Genomic DNA, 14,875 nt, shown 5'->3' with positions numbered 1-14,875 from the left:
CCGCCAATCACAAGCTCGCTTCTCTAACCTGTAGGCCAGTGTTTCTCTACCCAGTCCTTAAATACCACCTAGCTCCAACTCTACTCTTGCACACCTGATTCAATTAAGGTCCACACATTCTCATTATACCTTAATTGAATCAGGTGTGCAAGAGTAGAGTTGGAGGACAGGGGGTTCTGGAGGACTGGGTTGAGAAACACTGCTCTAGGCCACCGCAGCCCACTGGCCCCTCCCCTTCAGTTTGAGAAACACTAGAATAAAGTATAGAGAAAGTAGGCATTCTGGCCTCATCCACACCCTTCAACAGAAAGCACAGAGGTAGTGGAAGAGGAGACATCTGTATGTAGGGGCCCTCTGGTGTGGACACAGAGAAAAACATAGGAGAACCAACATTGACACCTAGTGGTGCAGTTTATAAAGGCAGAATAAAAACAAAAAATCAGTATGGCACCATCTACCAGAATGTTTATTTAAATTCATCTTAACTTCAGTTTTAGTTTATTTACAGAGGCCATGAGAGTAATTAGAGATCTAATAATGACATATAGATAATATATAGATCAAGATACATAATGTGAAAATTTAAAACATTCCACAAATGTGAATTATTACATCAATTATCTGAGATTATCAATACTTATACAATATCTGCATGCTATACACATATCAATACATACTATTGCATTACTGATTCACTTCAACCCAATTTATAGGATCATTTTAAAATACGAAAAAGAGAGAGAGAGAGAGATGTAGCATGTTGAATAATCTTCATGATGAAATGTTGAGTATTCGTGATGGTGAAGGCTCATGTTGCAGCATAGCTCACTTCCTACTCTGTTTCTGAGCTTGACTTGAGATGGAGCAGAAGAAACGCACAAAAGACATGCAAATAGGGATAAGTCCTTGGGCATAAACAAAGCTGTCATGCTAATTCCAACCGTGATCGATGTGTAATGGGTTTTAGCACACTGCTGCCACACTGGCCCTACAGCACAAAGAAGTGCTAGCATGTGTAGTGAATTTTAAAAAGCATGTATACATCTTTTAGCACTACAAAACAATAAAACGATGAAAAAAAAAATCTATAAATGTGCACAGACAAGCTAAGACACTCATGCATGGAAAAAAACTAACAGTGAGAAAACAACAACAACACACAGAGCTCTCTTGGTGATGTCTCAGTCGAACAAGTCAGGAAATTTGTCTGTGCAGTAATCACTGAAGTTAAACTCATCAACAGTGAACTTGACATCCTTCCACTTCTTAACAGTGGTTCTGCCCTCTGGGGTCTCCAGGGCAAAGTTCTTGATGGCCAGATTGGGCAGCAGGGCAACCTTCTTGTACTTCATCTCAAATCCCCAATCCTGTGAATTCACATAAGAAAAACACTCAAGGCCCCAACCTAAGCACCAACATCAGCTTAATAAGGCCGTTGTCAAAGAGCCTGGAGCAGAACAGTGTCTGATTCTGTGTTTTAAAGTAATATTTGGCAGAGTCGAAAGCCCACTGTACCTTGTTGCAATTACCGTTACTACAGCTGATCACACGCCCAGGCTCCCAGTCCTCGAAACTCCTGTCTAACACCACCAGCCCACCAGCCTTGTAGTACTTTCTGAAAACAAAGACACACCAAGGTTAGAGCAGTAAGGGGCTTGTAAAGGCTTAGAGGTAGCTAGTTCTGGATTTTCATTGCATTATTTTTTATACCACAATGAGAACAACTCACTCAAACTCAGGGTTGATGTTGACATAGTGCGCATTGTCAATAAGTTTAATGTCACTGCCAGAGGCCACAGGCTTGAAACAGTTCCTGCACACAAGCTGGATATTGGCAGCACTGTAGCGACTCTTCTTCTTGATCTTGAGATTTTCTGCAAGCCGACTACAAATCACTGCCTGTGTTTGAAGATCTGTTATCTAGAGGGAGAGAAGAATAGGAGGTGATGGCAGAAACACTGAGCAGTGGCGGGCCAGGGATGATGAAGTTGTACAGAGACGTGTGCACCCTCACCTTTATGCGAAAGTCTTGGAGACTGATCCCTTGGACCTGATTGATGGCTTTACCAGTTAACTCCTCCAGGTATTCATTGGTGAGTTCTCGACGCACCTCCCGCCCCCCTGCCTGGGCAACCACTGAATACACGCTGTCCCTCGCTCGGGCACGTCCACTGGCCTGCTGCTGGGCAATCTCATTTGTAACCAGCCCATAACGCACCACCAGGTTGCATTCTGGGATGTCGAGGCCTTCTTCGGCCACACTGGTGGAGATCAGGAGGTTGAGAGTACCCTCGCGGAAATTACGGATTGTGTCTACCTGCTCATTCTGCAAGCACCGATACACGAAAAGACACATAAAGACACGTAAAGACACACTCGTACATAATAGAAACATACCCACAGAAAGGTCAACTGAACAACTGCAGTAATTAAAGATCAAGGATGAAGATTATACCACAACATACCTGAGTCATGTAACTGATGCCATTGCCAGCGCCAGTTAGGATGGCTGCCTTGATGCCGGCTTTCTGTAAGGCTCTATTGTTGACGACCCAGTCATTTAGGTAGTGGGTGCTTTTACGGGTCTTACAGAAGAGGATTCCCCTGGAATTCACACATGGACCAAACTGTCTCAGCAGAGTGCTCTGAAGTTGCTCCATCTTTGGGTTCTCAAAGCGAGAATCCCTTGCCAGTCTCATCAGCTCCACCTGGTTCTCTGTGTAAAGTAAGGGCAATACTTATGATTGCTTGCATGGTAAAGAGCCGGAGCTACAAAAAAACTTCATAGGGCTAGACATAGGGATACACAACCAAAGAAAAACTCTGCACTCTTACCTTGAAAAACTCCCAGCAGGAAGAAGTCTGTTCCGTCGATGGCTGTGCTGTTCTTGGTACTATAAAAATCCTCTAGGGAGCAATATGCATCCATCATTCGCACGGTGTCATTGATGAGCAGGGCGTCGTTGTATCGCCTGAGGTGGAGTGCACATTGTGCTAGCAATCTGTTGCTATCTGTCACCCCTGATAGAGGAAATAAAAATATGCAAATCATGTACGGGTGTCAACAGGTGTCAGTTTTCAAAGAGCAGCATTGCTTTCTCTAGACGTTTGCCCCACCCAGTCTCAAACTCACAAGCTTTCTCCTTGTCAGCAGAAGTGAACTCCCTTAAAAGAGCCATTACCATTAACTATGTTACAAAATCAAAACAGAAACAACTGCTTAACCCTGAATGCATTTTGAAAAACAGTATTTTTTTTTTCGATAGTCTTCTTACCCCGCTGCTCTAGAACCACCACATCTGCCTCATACTCCTGTGTGCCAATCTGCCTCAGTCTGAAGTCCGCAGGTAAGTCCATGAACTCATGGATCTGCTGCATCATCCACTTCAGACGATCTCCGAATGGATCCTAAGAGAAAAAATAGCTGTCTCACACATTTGTGTCCTCTTAACATCAAAATAATAAAAATATACACTGTCACAAATTTGTCTCACCTCACTTCTACTGTCCACAATGTCAAACTTTTTGATGGGTCTGGGCACCTTCTCCTTCAGCTCAGGGGCATAGGTTTTAGATGAAACTATGGCTGAGTCCAGGTTGGCACAAATCTGAGGGAGACAAATATGGAGATGGGAGACAGAGAGAGATGTGGGGGATCAGACACAACAGCTCATATTAGTTAAAGTTAGTGGCGAGCAAAGCCACAAGGCAAACAGGTAGACCCTGACCTCCAGTACATGCTCCACAGCCTTGTCCAGGGTTCTTGCGCCCCCTGTCCCAGGTGATGCAGTGAGGCCCAGGATCTGTGGCAGTGGTCTTTCTCCTCTCAGCTTCTTCTCCACATAGCGCCTCATTATCTTGTTGTAGACAGCCTCCTTGTGGGTGTGGTGACACTCATCAATTATCAGTAGAGTGATGTCTGTAGTGAGGAAGCACGAATGCATTTAGGGGACAATCTGTATCTGTCGATTCTCTAAGTATAATTGCCTATAGAAAGGTCTCAGTAAGAATGGAATGCACAGTGGGAAAACATATCCAACGTTGATTGACTTTGCCATCAGAAAATCAGAAACAAGGGTCTAAAAGTTCACATTTACTAACCTGAGAGCTCAACGTGTTTGTTCTGCTCTGTGTTGATCAGGGCGTTCTCTAATATCTGTGCTGTGCAGATGACCAGGTCGGAGTCCCTCACCACGTTGCCAAAGAAGTCCTTCTCGTCACATTCTCCGCTGACTGGCACCAGTTTGTACTTACAGCCCAGGTGAGGATCGAACTCTTTGGTGTAATGTTGGTCTACCAGATGAACCTAGAGAACACATCAGTAACACATTTATACTCAGGTAACAACGCACAGAGAGACTATCTTGTAACTTTACTGGGCATTAACTTTATGGAAATCATTCTGACCTGTGTCTATACCCTTGCATATTATGTATTCTATGTACCTTGTTGACCAGTACCACCACCTTAGCGTGTGGAGTGGTCTCCAGGTGTCTTTTGGCCACGTAGACGGCAGCACGGGTCTTTCCACCTCCCGTCGGCAGCCAGATAATGATGTTCTCACCCTGAACAGCCCGCTTTACCACTTCCTCCTGGTAAGAATACAGCCCCAAGTCTGCCATCCTACTCTTCCCTCCTGTTTAAAAACACATCAGAGTTAGAATCATTTTATTTGTCATTTGCAATAGATTTGCAACAGATTTTTTCTTGGTGACAATGCAGAAAGATATTGACAACTCAATTACTGACATAAGTATATACTGACACACATAGTGCCGGACCTACATTCAGTGCAGGGACATACAATGGACAGTAGACTACACAGTACATATCACTTTACATACTGTATATACAGTACATTCAGCATTCTATCAGGAAGTGCATCAAGTTGCACTTCTCTGGTTAGATCAGAGTTAGTCGCAGAGAGAAAATGACCAAGCATTCTGTGAGAGAGCATGTTTAACAAACACTGTCATCTATCAGTTGTTTAGACTTGAAGTCAACCTTTTTCAACTCACCAGTCAGCTGTGATAAGAGAACCGTGTAGTGTCAGCTGCTTCTCCTAGTCCACTCTGACCAGGAAATGCAGTCGGTGGGGTTTTAACTTCTGTTTTGTTCGGCTGTGTGACATCAAGACGGGAAAACGAAAGCAAAAGCCCTTTGCTCTCTGCCAGAGGAATGGCCCTACTGAGGGAGGCTCTCGAGGAACAACAGATGCAGTTCATTATACAATGACAGAGGGAGCTGGCATGACACTCATACATATAAAACTACAGCAATGGGTCTTGTACAAATCTTTCAGAATGCATCCATGGTCAATCTTATATTTGTGTCCTTCAGCTGAGGTCTTTTGCAGAGTCTGTTGAATAGGAAGAAGCAGCTGTAAGCTGTGCCTCTGAATGTTCCCCAAGTGGGCCCTACTGTTTCATTTCTATTACGTCAGGAAAACGAAACCTACAGCACACTGATAGAGCTGATGTTGGTAACCCCCTTGGCTGTTTTCAGTGTAAGCTAATTTTACTGTGCATACTGTCCTACAGTTAGTCAGCACCCCTCTGCACTTTTGGGTGTGTTCCCGTTTTCCAATACCAATCATAACCAATGTTGCATAGATACCCTCTGGCAGTTACATGTATAAGACAGTTTGGAAACCACCTGCAAATGAAACAACTGCTTATAAAAAACCTTTATTGTAATGAACAGTATTACAGTTACAGTAAATCGCATTTATACCATAACTAGAGACAGTAGCAGTCCTCATATAGCTGGAAGGTTCACTCAGACAGTCCTTATATAAGAGAATCTGATATGCAGCATAGGTAGATCAAGGGAGAAATATGTAATTGACAACCCTGAATAATGCAACACTGACATCACTTCAGTTATTCAAAGCCAGTCATGATTCAAGTACAAAATAAACACACACACACACACACACATATAAACAAACATACACGTAAGTCAATGGAACACTCAACAAGCAGGCTCAACCAGCAGTGATCAGTCACTTCCCAAAATGTCTTAGAAATAACAAGGAACTGAAGGCATCTCAGGAAGCATTCAATCTGACACTGACCACTGGACAAAGAAACGTGTTTGTACGGCAACAACAGTGGCCATAATTGTGAGTACAATTTGGATTGTTTGTTTTTATGAACATAAATCCTAGACTGTCCGCCATGCAACAACACCCATTACAGCTTGTGAGTATGGAGTGATTAATAAACCAGAAATTAGGTCCTTTGTACAACAACCATAACGTGTATCCAAAAAAACAGCCCCGAACTACTGGGTGGACTGCTGCTCAGCTCCCACCCCCTTGTTTAAGTCGTATCAACATAAACTATTTCAGAACACCTCTGATCATCACAAATATGTGGCTGTATGCTAAATGGGACTAGCTAGCAGATCTGTGAAAGTGACCTACAGTCTATCAAGACGACAAAACAATGCCAACAACTGTCATCTGCCAGCATCGCTGAAAGCAAAGCTACAATGTGTCTGCAGCCTAAATGGTTTGGAATAAAACCCCGCAAGTGGAAAATGATGCTTCAATTACAGTACGCATCCTTTACTGTATAGATAAGCGTCTATTATGCTATTGTCAACATGAAACAGTGAGGTTTTCTTGAATGCAACCTTTGGGGAACTGTTTTAGTTTTGCACGCAAAGTGCTGGAAATCTTTGATGCCCAGTCCATCACTAGCAGTCCAGCACTGTCTCACACTACTCAAGAGTCAATCTTTCAATGTGAAAAGCCTACTAAGGACTTCACCTCTCAGAGATACTTTATCTTTCTACCCATGAAGTTGACTGGCTTGTTCAAGTGTCTGTCAGTAACGGAAGGCAACGTGGCTTAGGTCCCAAGGTCCAGTTTTCTGTGAAAGAGCTCTAAAATATGTACATCTGTTTGTGTGATGAGTTTCGGGCATGTGAAAATTGGACTGAACAAACGTCATCAAATGTGACAAAACCAGGTCGATCATACTATACTTCATAAAACTGAAAAGTGGCAAAATTTTAACTGAGACCTATCACTTTGGTACACTGAATGCAACATGTATATTAAGATTTATCATTAACTCATTGTGAGTATTGGAAAAGAGAAAATGACAGAAAATAACTGAAAGGGGGAAGGTAATGCCATTTTGACACTTTGTAATGCTCGACCAGCCCTCTGACAACCCCCTTCCATAATGTTTGTACAACCCCAACAATTCCCTTCTATGATTAGTCAGTCATGTACACAAACCTCCTTACATACACTTTCATTAATCCAGGTATGAAAATAGCTAGCAGTGATTTCCTGGTGATTTGTTCCATGTTTGTGTGTGACAACCATGAATGTCCCTCCTTGTCCATCTGTAAAGAAAGCTGTATATCAGTCTGTGGCTGATTTCATTTCTCAATCAGGCCTCCATCTTTCAACTTGAAGTAGAAGAACTTCTCCAATGTGTTGGCACACTTGCAGTACTCGCTGTCTGGAGGGTTGTACTCTCGACAGTTAGTGATGATTCGCTGCAGGTCGGCGATGAAAAGCTTCTTGGTCACGTAGTATCTGTTCTTCAGCCTCTCTGTCATAGTCTTCAGGTCTGTGGGGACACGAGGGGAGGAGGAGAATAATGATGAAAGTGAAAGTGAAATCCTTATAATATGACAGATGTGCATCATAAATGGAAACTGAACAAGACAATGACACATGTCAGGATGTATGGTGACTGTCTCACCGATGGGGAAGCGGATGATCTCGTAGTAATCTGGAGCCTCAGATTTCTTCACTGGTTCCATGAAGGGCCAGGCGTCTGGATGAGTCTGGTGAAGAGATACAGAAGTTCTGGTTAGTCTCCCCTCTCAGCACTCCTTTGGTTTTTGTGTTCCTGTCTGGTGGCAAAGACACTTACCTTTATCTGGGCCAGAAGGTTCTTCAGCATGTTGTACAACAGATCAGGGTCCTTCACCTCTTTCCTACAAAACATTCAATCATTGATGCAAATGAGTCATTGCATCCGTGACTACACTTACATGTGCTGTATGAGAAAAACTGATTACAACAGGTGTTGAGTAACCAGTCTTTTTATACTACTTTTTTTAAGGTTTCAGTTGACAGAAAGACATTTCATTCTACAATTGAAATTAATTTATTTGACCAGGCTATATTGAAAAACAGTAATCCCGGTCAATCTTGTAAGTATGCAATATTGAAACAGGAATATGAATAATTAAATTAGCAAGCACATAGGTATATATACATATAGGTCAAATTCATACATCAATCAATACATAATACACTTGAACATTGATTTAAAAACTATGCATTGACTTTACCCTTTCTCCTTGCTACTGGGTTTCCAGCCGGTCTCTCCTGAAAACCAACAAAAAGTCAGAAATATTATAGACCATCCTGATTTTACAATTTTCTCTTATGTATCCATAAAACATCCTCAAACCAAAACACTCACTGATGCCTGGGATGCTCTCCACGGGGATCTGTCTAACCCCCTCTTTGAAGCAGGTCAGACCTGGGTAAACCTTCCTGATCTGGCTCTGCTTCCTCTCAATCAGCTTCTTTATGATCTGATATGACATTGAAAGATATATTTGATGTTAAAAATACAGGGATTCACAGACAGGATTCAACAGACAACTGGTCTTTGCTTTAATGAGAACGTCTCACAGCCTCCCATACCTCCTTCTGTCTCTTGATGATGTGAGAGAGCTCGGTGTAGGGGATTCTGGGGTTCAGCTCGCACTCCATGAGGGTCGCTCCCTCGTAGTCTTTGATGTAACCAAGGTAACGACTCTTCGGCACTTTGATGTCTTTGGAAAAGCCCTGCGAGGAAACGGCAAATTACAGAAAGGACAAGACACGGAAAGATGGGAGACAGCAGGATAGAGGGGGAGAAGACAAAATGTACAGGTCGCGCCTGCAGTACCTGCTTCTTGAAGTAGCCGATGGCGTACTCATCAGCGTAGGTGAGAAAATAGAGGATGTTGTGTTTGATGTGGTACTCCTTCAGGTGGTTCATCAGGTGCGTTCCATAGCCCTTATATTAAAAAGACCAGAGATGTGACAATCGGACAAATGATCCTGACAACTTAGTACATGCATGTTCATACTATTCTGATTTTTCCAAACCCAAGAGAAAGGTAGAGAGCAGAGCGCCTTCTAAAGTTGAGAAAAGTTACATTTTTTAGAAGAGTGCACATGATGTTGACTGTATTTTTTTTTTTTGCTGACCAATCACAATGAAGAAGAGGCAGGGTTTCATGGTATGAAGGCAGCTGACAGTTTATGACAAGAACAGTGGTAGAAAAATTGGCAATAGTTGTTGGTATGATCATAAAGAGTCAGTATGGAGCACACTGGCTGCGTTGTGGGACTTGGGAGTGGGCAAGCAACTCGGAGTGGTACCTCACTACTGTTTGCAGATAGTGGCAGCTTATAGTTGCTATAGTTAGATAGTTGTGCAACCTGCTTTTCATTATCAGTAAAAAAATGCAGTTGAAGGAGCACTTTTCTACAAAAAGCAGAATAGTGTGAACACATTCTACGTCTGTTCAGACCAGCTCGACTCTTATGGGTATAAAAGGTGGTTATGTACCTTAACTTGCTCGTTGGATGTGACGGCACAGAAGACAATCTCCGTGAAGCCCTGAGTGGGAAACATCCTAAAACAGATGCCTCCGATGACGCGTCCATCTTTGATAAGGGCTAGGGTCTTGTGCTTCCTGTGAAAGTTTAACAATTCAAGAACTCAAAAAGGGCAGTGACGCAGCATCTGATAACCATGTGGTATGAGAAACCTACTTACGGGTCAAACACCAGTCGTGTGATGTATTCTTTGGGCATGCGAGGTAACTGATGAGAGAAGACGTTCTGCAGGCCGACCAGCCACATCAGGATCTTCTTGTTGGACTTCTGGGAAAGTGAGTTTCCAATGACGTGGAACTCTATGATGCCCCGCCTCTCCTCCAACCTGGCAGTCTCGTCACGGGCAGCGTTTGGGGTCAGTAGGTTGGTCTAGCAAAGTAAATAAATAAATGACAAACTGTCAGTATAGATTTAAATGTTTGACAAAATCATGTATCTCCTCTTACCTCATAAACATCCCAATCTAACCAAATGAGTGGAGATGAAATGACTACAGTGTGCTCACCTCTGGTCCCAGCATAGCAGCAGGGTCAGTGATGGTCATCATGACCTCGTTGACCAGCTCCATGGGAATGTCTCCCATCACTCGGATCCGCTTGGCATCTTCCAGGGTCAGCGCCTCCGGAAGCTTACGCTTCTCTCCTGAACGGGACAGCGTGACTCGTGAGGCTTTATTTTTAAGCAATAAGCCACAAGAGGCCATGCTTGAGTATATTTTAGAACATTCAAGAGGTGTTGCTAGGCGCCAGCTGTTGGTTTATTGGTTTGGTTATTGGTTTATAACTCTTATAAAACAGGAAACAATGCACACTGTGTTCAATAAATCATTTTGTTTTAATCTACTAATAATTAAATAATAATAATTTAATGTTCTTGAACAATAGCTAAACAACATGGTTGCTAAGTGACATAACTAGTAGTATGAGTGGTGATTTCCAGTTAGCACATTACTATTTGAAACTTATGCGGTCACAGATGTGCGTTTATTTTACAATGGCTTTCAATGTTATACAAACAATGTGATCCTATAATCATTTAACGACAAGAGACATTTGTGAGGCCCCAATGCGCCTAGTCAGGATCTAGTAGCAAGGTATTGGAACATGAAAGACCCGTCCCAGGGCCCACAGACCTGTGATGGGCTCTGCCCCGCCTGTGTCCATGCTGCCCAGTGAGGAGCCGCTGCTCATTCCCTTGGAGAGGGAGGGGGAGCCAGACACTGCAGCAGGACTGATCACTGCAATGGAGAGATGCACAGGCAACAGTTCATAAATTACAAACATCTAGGTCTTACATTCATAAAACAGCCAGTGCTTGAAACACTACATATACCATTTTAAATAAAAAAAAAAAAAATTCTAGACTTAAGTGTGTTTGAACCTCTTTGTGCAAATTTTGGGACAGTTCAGGTAGAGAGACGGCATAGACTATAGCGTAGTATGAGAGAAATAAAGGGATAACTTGACATTCATTAGTTTGAAATGTTGCACCATTTGAATTTTTCTTGTAGTTTGTATCCAGCTTTAGAATAGCTGTATTTGAATTGAGAACAGTTTAGCTCTGACGTTATGTTTAAATTCCTGTGGTCATGTGACCTGATCAATGATTCAAGAACAGTACTTATTATTTATAGCAGTTTTATGAATACAGCCCAAAGAACAGAGGTTTTCAGCAGAAGCACAAAATATATGCATATTATTATCCTGTATTACGGTCTTGGTCCCATCCCGTAGGATAGGTGTCAGTTAAATGGACAGAAGGCTACATGTCCCCCTCACCTGTTTGGTGTCCCAGCTGTGTGCCGTCTGAAGCAGGCATGGTGAAGTCAGCCTCCCAGATGGGTGAATTCTCCCCATAGATTTCCTCCTCCAGCATGGACAAGAACCTGGAAGACATACATCTACATTTAAGACAAACCGAAACAAGCCTCCAATAGATCCAAGGACTCATCAGTATGGCACAACATGCTATTTCAGTGCCAATCCTCTATAGGGGTTGATACACACAGGCAGAGCAGAACAAAACAACACGGTGAACACAAAGGGAGAGGAGCGAATTCTTAATCAGTCATGAATAAACCCTACTCCATCAACAAGAAAAACATGTGAAATGACTGAATGTAAATTTCACCAAATAACATTATCGATCTGCAGGCATTGCTGACTGAAATTACAAGTCATTACCAGTATAATCAATATAGACCTGTCGCAATTTGTGCACATTGTGGTTTTCTTTTTTTTTTTTAAGATTTATTTTAGGCATTTTATGCTTTATTGACAGAGACAGTGTGAGAGAGAGACAGGAAGGTATGGGAGAGAGAGAGGGGAGGACATGCAGCAAATGCAAATAATATATAGTCAACCAGATAAAGACGGTGTCCAAGTGTCCATTCCTAGAAATAGTAAGGACTGTACTTTTGTTAATATGCATCTACAATCCTAGTCTTTTATGTATTCATTTTAGCTTTGATAGCAGAGCATGAGTTTACATGAGCGACAGTATAAAGGTCTATTTGTTTCCGCCACGCAGCCCATTGTAGTTGTTATCCTGCTTTACAGCTTGTTTTCCATCTCTCAAAAATTATTTAAGATTATTTGAGATTCAAGCTATTATTCATAATCACGCATTAACAGTTAGGGACATAATGGAAGGGACCCACTTTTGTGCGAAAGGTGATCATTTCTCCGTGAACTTACACCGATTGATCACTGAACATTGTATGCTCATGCGCACTAATGCAAATGCACACTAACCTAGTGCAATACACTGAAAAGGGATGTTGCACTTCTTAATATTTCTGTTTCTTTTCAAGAGTGGTTGCACTTACTTGGGGAAGTGTGTGAGGATGAGTGTGCGTTTCTCTGGTAGCAGTTTATCCTTCTCTACTCTGAACTTCTCCAGGAGCTGGCGTCGGGTCACAGTGAAGATGGACTTGAGCAAGCTACGGCCGAACACCTGAGTGGTTTCATAGCGTGGGAGGCTGTCGTTGCTCTGGGGGACATGGCAGTAGCACAGCCACCTGGGAATCACAAGGCAAAATACTGCCGTTGTCTAGACTGATAACAGCAGAACCAACACAGACTTCCAACAAGTAAAAGCATGCAAAGGCCAATATATTGACAAAGGAATTACTGTAGAGATAAAGCAAAGCATTGCTCTTGTGTTACTGCTTCCTTCAAAAATTAAATAAGAAAACACGCGCACACACACCTAGTGTAGTCCACTTTGTATGCGGTGCCATCATCTTTCTGGGAGCGCTGGCGATATTGCGTCGGCGTCTCCAGCTTCCAATAATTCAGGCACAACAGGAACATCTTTGAAAGCTCAAACATGGTCTGCCTCTCCTTAGGTGCCAGGTGGCTGAACTTATACTGAACAAAATTCAAAACCCCCTTTGGAAGAAAGGAAAAACAAAGTCATCAAACAACAACTACAAGATATATATCCTTCCAAATACATCCTTGGTCCGCTTTCAGTTACAGCTATACATCAGGATAGGAGCTGAAGATGTAAATGATTTCACTTTCGTCCATGTTCACCTGCTCAATGTTGGGCTTTTCAAAGGGCGGACTTCCAAGAGATCCCTCCACGATTGGCTGGCTCATCTGCAGGATGCATTTCCTGAGCAGCTAAGTGAAAGAGAAGAGAATTGAGGGAGAACGTTAATGTGAGACTGGTAAGTTTTGTGATGATGTATGTTTAACTGTGCTAAATGAATACAATGCGTATGTGTGCATGGTTGCATTTGAGGCATTCCGCCTACAGTCTTACCAGTGACATATAATGACACAAGGATATTGATACACACATTGGCTGCTGCGGAGATTGGACCTCTGACCGTATTTAAATAAATCAGACTACCTATTAAAAGACAGTGTCATACTTTACACCAATCTGAGATATACTTTGGTTACCTTGAAGAGGTAGAAGTAGACCTGCTTGGTGTCCGTGTCCTCCTCTTTGTGGACGGACATGAAGAGGTTCTCCACATCCACCACCATCCCCAACAGCCTGTTTATCTCTTCCTCAGACACATTCTCCAGGTGGGACACATGGTCAGCTATACAGGCAGCATCAACAAAAATATGCACAAGTCAAAACAATGCACTTTGTCTCTGCAGCTAGGTGCAGGTGAGGTGTCAGAACAACTTTGGGCATCAACAAGTCACAGACAAATAGATTTGTCTGTCAATAAATGAAAGGCTGCGTGCTGGATGAGATGTGGAGGTGGTTAGTTTGTACCCAGAGCATGTCCACAGCTGCGACAGGACTCGCTCAGGCTGGCTGCTTGCTGTTGCAGGTCCATACGAGTGGCTGTTGGTGGATTTGGGTTTTTCCATCCATTGCACTTGCATGTGTCACTGGCCTGAGAACAGGCAGAATATGTATGGTATTAAATAAGGCGACACACACATTTTAAGTAGCTGTCTGTTGACATTCTATCCAAGCCAATGAATGGCTAAACAACTAGTTAGCTGATCATATGTGCATATTTACAGATTTAATGACATGTATAGTAGCCTAGGGATAATCTAGCTAGCTACAAAAGTTAACGTTAGCTTATAAGGCTTTTCTGTTGATGTTTTTGTTTTATTGTGTCCTGGGTGTGCTAACATTAGCTACCCCGCACACACTAATGCTAATACTGCCCTAACAGTGCTTTGTTGTGGTGAACTTTAGCTAGCTAACGCTAAGCTAGCTACCTTGCATGCGGAGAATACGCCAAGTTTCTCAAGCTTTTTCGCCCGTGGGAAAGCCCGGACTTGGGCTTTCTTCTGGCTTGCACGCTGTTGCTGGCTCAGTCCCGGTCTGGCCGGATCGCTATTCCCTGACCCAGAGCCTGTGGCGGCAGTGTTGGACCCAGCTGACCCACTAGACTGGGCTTGGAGAAGCCGGGGTTGCAAGGCCTGTGCCGCCGGGTCCGACATATCCACGCTGCGGCAGACTCTTCCTCTGCTCCAGCTCGGCTCTTAAGCTGCCTTCAAGTGCTGTCGGAAATATTGAAATCAAGGAGGGCACAACAATGTTTACAAGTGGTAAATACGACAGGGGAAATCTGAATTTTCTATTATAGCGAGTTGCTGACATTAGACGTTTAGGGGGCAGAGAGCACGGAGGCCGTGCCCACAACTGATGGTAAAACTGGTGTATAAAAATAACTGTGACTGGACTGTATTCAATGCCTGATGCGCTTTATCTTCTCTTCATTTTACATCTGCAGCA

The 14,875-nt window shown here is 43.0% G+C and overlaps 3 protein-coding genes across 3 annotated transcripts in view; 1 reads left to right on the top strand and 2 right to left on the bottom strand.

Moving 5' to 3' along the window:
- nkiras2 (NFKB inhibitor interacting Ras-like 2) overlaps positions 1-14,875 on the top strand; it is a 415,504-nt gene that overhangs the window by 150,851 nt on the left and 249,778 nt on the right. The window lies entirely within an intron of this gene.
- On the bottom strand, positions 460-5,153 carry dhx58 (DEXH (Asp-Glu-X-His) box polypeptide 58). Its single transcript, XM_071909821.2, has 12 exons — positions 5,019-5,153; positions 4,446-4,636; positions 4,102-4,306; positions 3,729-3,919; positions 3,495-3,608; positions 3,276-3,408; positions 2,836-3,021; positions 2,466-2,716; positions 2,015-2,326; positions 1,730-1,920; positions 1,516-1,615; positions 460-1,367 (listed from the first exon to the last, which is right to left on the bottom strand). Exons 2-12 carry the CDS (start codon positions 4,620-4,622, stop codon positions 1,182-1,184), a joined length of 2,046 nt encoding a protein of 681 aa, XP_071765922.2. The 5' UTR covers positions 4,623-4,636; positions 5,019-5,153; the 3' UTR covers positions 460-1,181.
- On the bottom strand, positions 5,672-14,606 carry kat2a (K(lysine) acetyltransferase 2A). Its single transcript, XM_071909818.2, has 18 exons — positions 14,356-14,606; positions 13,895-14,018; positions 13,567-13,712; positions 13,192-13,281; positions 12,863-13,044; positions 12,480-12,671; positions 11,431-11,537; positions 10,785-10,889; positions 10,158-10,294; positions 9,813-10,021; positions 9,603-9,729; positions 8,934-9,044; positions 8,687-8,830; positions 8,460-8,574; positions 8,326-8,362; positions 7,902-7,965; positions 7,728-7,812; positions 5,672-7,592 (listed from the first exon to the last, which is right to left on the bottom strand). The coding sequence occupies exons 1-18, from the start codon at positions 14,578-14,580 to the stop codon at positions 7,399-7,401; spliced, it is 2,394 nt and encodes a 797-aa protein (XP_071765919.1). The 5' UTR covers positions 14,581-14,606; the 3' UTR covers positions 5,672-7,398.

The sequence above is a fragment of the Centroberyx gerrardi genome, chromosome 7 (assembly GCF_048128805.1).
Source record: "Centroberyx gerrardi isolate f3 chromosome 7, fCenGer3.hap1.cur.20231027, whole genome shotgun sequence".
Classification (NCBI taxonomy): Eukaryota; Metazoa; Chordata; class Actinopteri; order Beryciformes; family Berycidae; genus Centroberyx; species Centroberyx gerrardi.
The sequence above is the reverse complement of the archived record's forward strand: the minus strand, read 5'-3'. Positions and strand labels throughout refer to the sequence as shown.

Excerpts from the sequence above, each read along its gene's own strand:
- dhx58 (XM_071909821.2), bottom strand. The coding sequence starts at position 4,622 with ATGGCAGACTTGGGGCTGTATTCTTACCAGGAGGAAGTGGTAAAGCGG. Across the intron at positions 4,307-4,445 it reads TGGTGGTACTGGTCAACAAG|GTTCATCTGGTAGACCAACA; the intron begins GTACATAGAATA and ends TGTGTTCTCTAG. Across the intron at positions 2,327-2,465 it reads GCATCAGTTACATGACTCAG|AATGAGCAGGTAGACACAAT; the intron begins GTATGTTGTGGT and ends CGGTGCTTGCAG.
- kat2a (XM_071909818.2), bottom strand. The coding sequence starts at position 14,580 with ATGTCGGACCCGGCGGCACAGGCCTTGCAACCCCGGCTTCTCCAAGCC. Across the intron at positions 12,672-12,862 it reads TACAAAGTGGACTACACTAG|GTGGCTGTGCTACTGCCATG; the intron begins GTGTGTGTGCGC and ends TGTGATTCCCAG. Across the intron at positions 7,593-7,727 it reads GATCATCCGCTTCCCCATCG|ACCTGAAGACTATGACAGAG; the intron begins GTGAGACAGTCA and ends GTGTCCCCACAG.